General features: G+C 40.4%; 1 protein-coding gene across 1 annotated transcript; it reads left to right on the forward strand.

Annotated features, from left to right (window-relative positions):
- On the forward strand, positions 1-3,045 carry LOC116261976 (polygalacturonase At1g48100-like). The gene is made up of 6 exons (XM_031640947.2): positions 1-1,309; positions 1,426-1,593; positions 1,684-1,728; positions 1,818-2,025; positions 2,095-2,176; positions 2,415-3,045. Exons 1-6 carry the CDS (start codon positions 374-376, stop codon positions 2,914-2,916), a joined length of 1,941 nt encoding a protein of 646 aa, XP_031496807.1. The 5' UTR covers positions 1-373; the 3' UTR covers positions 2,917-3,045.
- The last annotated feature ends 5,551 nt before the right edge of the window (positions 3,046-8,596 follow it).

Raw genomic sequence — 8,596 nt, forward strand, 5'->3', positions numbered from 1 at the left:
GATTCAGCAGTGTCCACTCCACACAGCATAAGTCGTACCTGAATGGAGTTGGTCGGTTTCTTCACTTGCAAAAGTGGGGATTGCATAACAGCCGAAAAGCAACTGCCATGGAAGATGTTCTATAAATGGCCTTCTGCCCGGCCTTCGAATCCATGCCACTGGTCTCTGGAGCTGCTCCTGGCAACAAGCAATCACAGGCCACAAGACCAGCCCTTGAATGCGTCAGCTCATCCTAGTACGCATCATTCTCTCTGGACTCAGCCTATACCAACCTCAACTCGGCCCTTCATATTTGAAGTACTCCTCAAGTTTTTAGCTTCGCTTCTGCAAATACAGTATTCCTTACCTTACTGCAGTTTAGAGCTTAGGAGCCATGAAAACTACCCCAATTGTCACACTGGTTTTCTTCATTTTTTTTCTTCTGTCACCATGCCTAGAAGGTCGTGCACACCATCATGGAAAACACTGGTATCTTCGTCATCGAGGACCCCTTTCTTCTTCCTCAATCCTGGCCCCTAATAGTGAACCTCCTTACTCTCCATCTGAGCCCCCTAGTGCCGAACCTCCTTACTCTCCACCCCAACCACCCAGCTCTACACCTTCTTACTATCCACCCAGTCACCATAGTTCTGAACCTTCTTCCTCTCCACCCCATTCCCCTAGTACTGTGCCATCTCACTCTTCAACCCATCACCTCAGTGCTAAACCTTACTATTCTCCACTTCCTCCACCCAGTACAGCACCAGCTTCCTACTCTGCACCCCATCATCAAAGTACTAAGCCTTATCACTCTCCTCCCCATGCCCCAAGTAGTGCACCTTCTTCCTCTTCACCACCCTATCATCACAGTAATAAACCTTATCATTCCCCACCTTATCCCCCTGGTACTGCACCTTATTCCTCCCCTCCCCATCATCACAGTGCCAAGCATTCTCACTCCCCACACCACGCTCCCAGTAGTTCACCTTATTACTCTCCACCTCATCATCACAGTACTGGGCATTCTCACTCTCCACCGCACCCTCCCACTGCCTCACCCTATCACTCACCATCCCAGCCGCCTAGTTCATCGCCGGCGCCTATCGGAGCAGGCTGCAGCGGCAGCTCAACGGATTCTCCCTGCATTTTTGACGTAAGGGCCTTTGGCGCGGTCGGAGACTCTGTTACTAATGACACTGATGCCTTCAAGTCGGCTTGGGAAGCAGCTTGCAAAGTGGACTCAGCCATTCTACTTGTTCCCGCTGGTCACACCTTCATGATTCACCCCACCATATTTTCGGGTCCTTGCCAAGATGGACTTGTGTTTCAGGTCTGAAGCTAAGACAGAGCGGCTGATTACAGTCCCTGTAGTATATAACCGCACAGTACAGAGACCACCTACTGCTGATTTTACTAATTCTTCTCTTGTTGTTGTTTTCGTTTTAGATCGATGGCATTATGACTCCACCAGACGGCCCGGACTCTTGGCCGGAAAAGAGCAGCAAAAGGCAGTGGCTTGTGTTCTACAGGTTACATGATATGACACTCCAGGGACAGGGAACGATAGATGGAAGAGGTCAAAAATGGTGGGAGCTTCCTTGCAAGCCACACAGGGTATGATATTGTTTCCTTCCCTACCAAGCTATATTATATATGAAAACTGAAAATTCAGTGAGTTGAACAATTTGTTTCTGATAACTGCAGGGTGTCAACGGAACCACATTACCTGGACCTTGTGATAGTCCTATTGTAAGAATTCCATCTTGGCACTTTCCTCCAGTCCATATAGAGCAATCACTTAACATGACAAAATGTTGCTCTTTTTTCTTGTTGTACAGTCAATTCGGTTCTTTGAAAGCTCAAATTTGACAGTGAGAGGAGTGAAGATGATGAACAGCCCTCAGTTCCATTTCAGGTTTGACAGTTGCAGCTCTGTCCATATTGACACCATTTCAATAACTTCACCAGCTTTAAGTCCAAATACGGATGGAATTCATGTCGAGAACACGCAGTCAGTAGGAATTTACAACTCAATGATAGGCGCTGGTAAGTTTCTTTGATAAAGTTCTTCAGCAATTCCTTGGTTTCTCAACTTACATCGTGGAAAATTTCCAGGGGATGATTGTATATCGATCGGGGCAGGATCCATAAATGTTGATATACGAAATGTGACATGTGGGCCTAGCCATGGGATCAGGTAGGCCATCTGCCTAGTAGTTTAATCTTGAAATTTTGCCGCAACAGAAGGAATCTCAGTGCATTTAAAAAAGAAATCTAGGAGAAATTACAGGCACTCATATTTTTCAGAGTTGCTAGATGTTAGCTCAATGGCCAAAATTCCAATCCGAATAGCAATACTGACTAGTTCCTTTTCCACTATTCATACTGTTTTCAAACTTTTACTAACAAATTCCAATTATGCTAAAACTCTACAGCATTGGAAGCCTGGGAAATCACAATTCACATGCCTGTGTCTCAAACATAACCGTGACAGATGTTGTCATCAAGCATTCAGACAATGGTTTAAGGATCAAGACATGGCAAGGAGGGAGTGGCTCAGTTTCAGCTGTTTCTTTCACAAATGTGGTGATGGACACAGTGAGAAACCCCATTATAATTGATCAGTTCTACTGCCTTAGCAAGAAATGTGATAATCAGACTTCAGCTGTGCTTGTCTCTGACATCAGTTACCGGGGGATAAAGGGCACTTACGACGTCCGGAGCCCACCAATGCGGTTTGCCTGCAGTGACTCAGTTCCATGTACCAACATAACACTGTCAGATGTTGAACTTCTGCCTGCCCAGGGTGAACTGTTGCAAGATCCCTTCTGCTGGAATGTTTATGGGGACTCACGAACTATCACAATCCCCCCCGTTGCATGTTTACAGGAAGGACTTCCTCTCAGAACCATACAGAGTTCAATTGAGAGATGCTGAACAACCTTATGAGACCACTAATACAAAGTCATACTGCAACAATATGGAAGTTAATATTTATAAGCTTCCTTTCTAATGTATACACATTAGTCCTCTTAGTAAAGAGAAAACGTCAGTTCTATTAGTAAAAGAAAAGAGCTAAGCAGAGTAACTCTATATTTTTGTCGACTGCAAATGAATGGTGCGTTTTATTACTGCGTATTTCACAGTGGGCATTAGCACGATGATTCTAAACTACTAAAAAATAGAGCTGAAAAGCTTAAAGAGCTAATGTAAAGTTAGCAAATTGAAAGGGCCAATTATTCCTAACCTTTTTCGGAAGCTTATTCTTTGAAATCGTACTTAGAGAATCTTGGAGTAAACAACTGAAGGTTGGTGATTTAATAAGTGAAAGTGTGGACTACGTTTTAGGACTTTATGGAAAAGAGGAGACAACTTTTAGTCGCGACAATAATGATGATAAAGCAGATAATAAGCCACTTGGAATTCAGGCATAACGAAACCGTGGATGAACAGTCCAATCACCCAGTTCGTTCTGAACTATCGCAACTCAATCGAGACTAAGCCATCAATCGGCTAAAAGCGTGCTGAATCATATTAAACGTGATTAAGTTCATAAACTGTACTGATTTTCTTGAACTTCACAATTTTGAAGAGGGCAAGCAGAGGGACTTAATAGCAAAGTTATCATTATTACCTTTTATCTTTTCCAATATGCAAGCTGGCCCCAGGCATGCCATTACCAGTTTAAGAGACACACCTCGATTATGGGGTCCTTCTTTAGTTTACCTCCTGCAACCTGATGATCTCAAAGTCCATGCTCCAAACCAGGTTGACTGAGCTCTTTTCGTCTAGAGCAACACAATGTTCATGAAATTTTATTCATTTATTTGCTCAAATGCCTCTCTTTCACGTAGTCCTTCGCATAAGTTGTATCTAGAACTATTTCGCAGTCTTGAATTTAAAATCTCTAACATCGGCATTCAAGATGAGCATGACAAGAGCTGCAATATCGGAGGAATCCATCCAAGGTATGGGTTGAATCCATGAAGTCGATTGAAAAACATCCCGTTAGTCTCGTGTGCATGTACACATGCTTGTGTGTGCGCATGGAATTTTAAAAATATTTTTTTTGATGCATGCGAAGGAAGAAAGTGGAGTCTTCTTTGAAGCACGATGGTAGGCAAGCGAGAGAGTTACTGACTTACTGGGGGTGGGTGGGTGTCTTCCTTTGTTGCCCATGATTTGCACTTTTAAAAACATGTCTTCCTCTGAGAAGGGTGGAAAGGAAAGAAGCAAAGTGAGAGAGAGATAAAATCTAGCTTAACGTCATCATAGGATAGGATGATTTCATACTAATACGAATAAGAATTCTTCACAGTTTACTCACACTATTTGCTTTTATCATCATCACCTATAGTGTGGCAATTTTTTACCGGATATCAACTCTCTGTCTCTCTCTCTCTCTCTTTCTCTCTCTGTAGATTGAGCTACAGTGGCAGCAGCGAAGGTTACCAAAGTGGGATTAGGTGCCCAACAGAATCGATCCCACAGAATATATATACAGGAGCCCTTTTGTAAAGAAAGCTATAAAGAGAGAGAGAGAGAGAGAGAGAGAGAGAGAGAGAGAGAGAAAGAGAGCAGAGTTGTTTTCAGTTCCATTGCTTGAAATGTAAGGGATGTCACCAAAATGGGTTCGGCCAGAAGCCTCTCTCTCTTTCTTCTTTTATGACTGAGATTGGTGGCTTTGCTTCTCCATGGCTTTTCTCTACCTGTAATGAGCACGCGCAACGGCTAAACCAGACATCATGGCGCAGGCTGACGTCCCTTCTCCAAAAGTGTGCAATAAAGGCGGCGCACTACAGCATGCAAAAGGATTTTAACTAGAGATAAAGTGTAAGAGGAAGAAAAGTGTAAAGGAAGAAAAGCGGAAGTAAACGGATTTTAACTAGAGATAAAGTGTGCAGGAGAGTGAAGGACATTTTAGTAATTTATTAAAATAGATATTTTATTTTTTATTTTTTTCATTTTTAATTTTGTCTTTTCTTTGCTTGTGAACATTAACCATTCTTGACAAAATTTCGTGCACCAAAACCACGCATATAACCATATCACGATGTTAACATGGTTCGAAAATTATTTTTACTCCACGATCTCAGTCATCAACTCATAACTGGTTTCCTTTGTCAATAGATTTTGTACATGCTTTGTTATCCTTATCAGATTCCATTGATTTACAAAACTTGAAATTTGTTCTCGTAAATCTCTCTTTTGCTTTTGAATAGCTTGAGCCCACGTTATCTGAATTTGAGCTTGTGCATTATCGAGCACGAGGACCTCCTCCTTTTAAATTTCTTAAGTTCTCCTTTGATCTCTTGTTTCCAGTCAGTCTCCATCTTTTCTCTGCAAAATCGATGATGGCTTACGTTAACTGAGATGCCTTTCATCATTGACTACCAATTAAAGCCAGGCTCTCCTTCTAAGGAGGCCATGTATGTGTGATCTCATCTTGTCTTTGGTGAATTCTTGTATAATATATATGTTCTTTAGGGAGCAGCGTGGGGTTCACGGTGAGGTTCCACATCTCGCATGGGAAACCTGCCCCCACCCACTTAAAATTGTTTGATACTGACACTGGCTTTCATGCTTTATGCATTCATACAAAGATAAAAGTTATATGTGTGCAAATTAAATTGACACCAAATGGTAAAAAGGATTCGTGAAGGCCGACAAGGAGAAGATCTGTACATAGTCCCTCCGGCCATGTGATGTGCAGTTTTGTCTCTTTTTTTTTTATAGTCCAAAAAAGTTTTTAAGCCATTCAACAACATTCAGTATTAATAGTTTTAAAACTCATATGCATATATATATAGGAACTGGTTTTTTTAGAGTTATCCAGCCATTCAATTAAAGTTCATGATGGGTAGTTAAGAAAAAAAAAAGAAAAAAGTGACAGTAATTTTAGTCATCTAATATTAGTTCGCACATTTTTCTTTGTATTTTTCTCTCAACCATATATTTGTTTTTGACTATCCAAAGTCATCCAACCATGAGAGTTGTCTATTTAACTATATATATATATATATATATATATATATATATATATATATATAAAAGCAGATATGTTAATAAGAGTACTATGACTATTAGTTAGCTTCATGCGTTATGATAAAAGTAGACAATTACACATGATGAAGGAATAGAACTTGTAGTTCGATACTGGTAAATGATTAGAGTTTCAGTTAGCATTCTATTCCTTCTAATATGGGTGAGTGGGGTTTTCCAACGCTTGGAAGAAGACCGAAGTTTCCACCTAACCTCTTATTCCTCTAGCGTATATGGTCTACTTTCGGTGCCTCGAGTGTCGCCCGCACCGTGACGTGCAAGCTAAAGTATAGTGAGTTGGTGTCATGGGTATTTGAAATGAAAACCAACCACTTACCAGCCCATGTCCCAACCATTGTCCCAACACCTTTAGGGATAGTGTCCTAGTCTTTTTAGGTAGCCAACTTCAAACTATATATATATATATATATATATATATATATATATATATATATATATATATATATATATATATATATATATATATATATATATATGCACACACACTTTGTTTTTGTTTGTGCTTTTGTTTTATGCATTTATTTGTAGGACTAAACAATAGAGACTTGATTTTTATAATTGAAGAACCAAGACTTGATCCAATTTGGATTTTTGAAGATTGTGATGATTTTGCTTATCTAGTTGGTAGAGAAAAGGTGGATGATTGCATGACTTTTAATGAATAAAGCCAATTAATCTATATAGTCTGTTGAATGGTCCAAGTTTCCAGATCTTTTGTTGTGGCTCATGTCATGCAATTAATTCATCGCTTTGTCTACCTACAAGATTCTATCAAAAGAAACTATACCCGTTGTATCTTTTTTTTTTCAAGTGATATAAAGCCTAAAATTCTGGAAGCTGAACACGAGATAGTGGTCCAACCAGCTAAACATGAGTTCTATCTTCTTCCCCTTTTTTCTAAATGGAGAATCTTTTCTTTTTCTTCCTTTTTGTTTTTCTGTTGAATAAAACGAATAATGTACCCAAATCATTAGTTTGAAGCATCCACATTTTAGCGCTCGGTTTTGCAGTTTGTACACAAGAAGACCACAAGAAAATGCAGATTACATGACAATTTCCAAAAAATCGGCAATACATGATGTTCTAGGGGAAGAGAGGGAGAGAAGTTTTCTAGGAAAGCCGTACACGAGTACCCCGGCTTGCAAGGAACCTCCCACTTTTGAGGTTCCTGTGGGTCATATATGAGTTTTTTGTTTAAGGAGAAGGAATATTTCATCCTATCATCCTAAAGAAAAATGAAGCTTCCTCCCAACCCCCACTTTTTCTCTATAGAGTACAGAGCACGCTTTTGATACATGAGGGTGCCGCTCCACTAAGCTTCAATTTTGCATGTTAGTAGTCACCATGTTGCAGCATAAGGGGTTGACACTCCGAGAATTCAAAGAAAACCAATAGTCACCATGTTGTTGCAGCATAAGGGATAAGGGGTTGACGCTTCGAGAATTCAAAGAAAAATGGTGGCTGCCTACCATTCTCTGTCCCAATCGTTGCACCAACCCTCTTGAGACAACAATATGCAAGATAACCATGTAAATCGATATCTCCATGTTGTGTTGTGAGTTTCTATATGGTATCAGAGCAGTTATCAACTGCTACTAGATTAGATTGCTGGGTGCTTCTTTCCAGTCCTCCCATGGCGTCAAAATCATCAACAAATGGAGCAACTCAGACCATCTATAATCAGAGCGAGAAAATCGTTGTTCATGAAGCTGGTACTCCAAATCTCAATATTACTAATGTCCTGCTCAATGGTTTCAATTATCCTGCTTGGTCGAAGGAAACTAGTTGCTTTAAAGTGGAAAATCTAAGTTGGGGCTTTTGTTTGCCGATGGAAAAAGGTCTAAACCTCCTACAAGTGATCCAGAATACGATGAGTCAGGAAATCACCTTATATATAGCACACATGCTTCAAATCTCTGATCAAGAAATCTGCGACATTAAGAAGAAGGATCAACTTCTCAGTGTGTATTTGGGGAAGATTGAAAGGTCTTTGGGATGACTTGGATTCACAAATGTTCAAATCGTCTGATCCTTCACAGATGAAAGGAATCAATAGAGCAAGAGAGAATATTTCTGTTCCTAACAATTTCAACCGTATGCTCCTTGTCAATGCGTTGAAGAATCTAGATGGAGTGTAATGAATCCTACCATAGGAAATTGCTTTTGCTGGAACTCACGGCTACAAGAGATCTATGGGAGAAAGGCAAAACCGTAGCAAATACTAGTGAGAGAAGGAGTGTTACAATTGCCGGTTTCTTGTCCTCAAACCAAAAAATAGAAGCAGTTGTTATTAATGTTGTTAAATGCTGTGAGGTAAGCGACGAGCTGACCTGTGAAGCGAGGTAAAAGTAAAGCGAAAGTGAAACAAATCGTAAGCTTCCAGACCAAAATTGTTAAACTTGAAAAAAAACAACTAAAATAATCATTTAGCAGATGATCTTAGCACCAACATGTTTTCCTCCCAGCGAGAGAGAAAAGTTTGTGTGTTTTCCCTTGGAGGCCATTAGTTTTGTGGGGGTCGGGGTGGGTGGAGGAGAGATAGAGAGAGAGATGA

The sequence above is a fragment of the Nymphaea colorata genome, chromosome 10 (genome assembly GCF_008831285.2).
Source record: "Nymphaea colorata isolate Beijing-Zhang1983 chromosome 10, ASM883128v2, whole genome shotgun sequence".
NCBI lineage: Eukaryota > Viridiplantae > Streptophyta > Magnoliopsida > Nymphaeales > Nymphaeaceae > Nymphaea > Nymphaea colorata.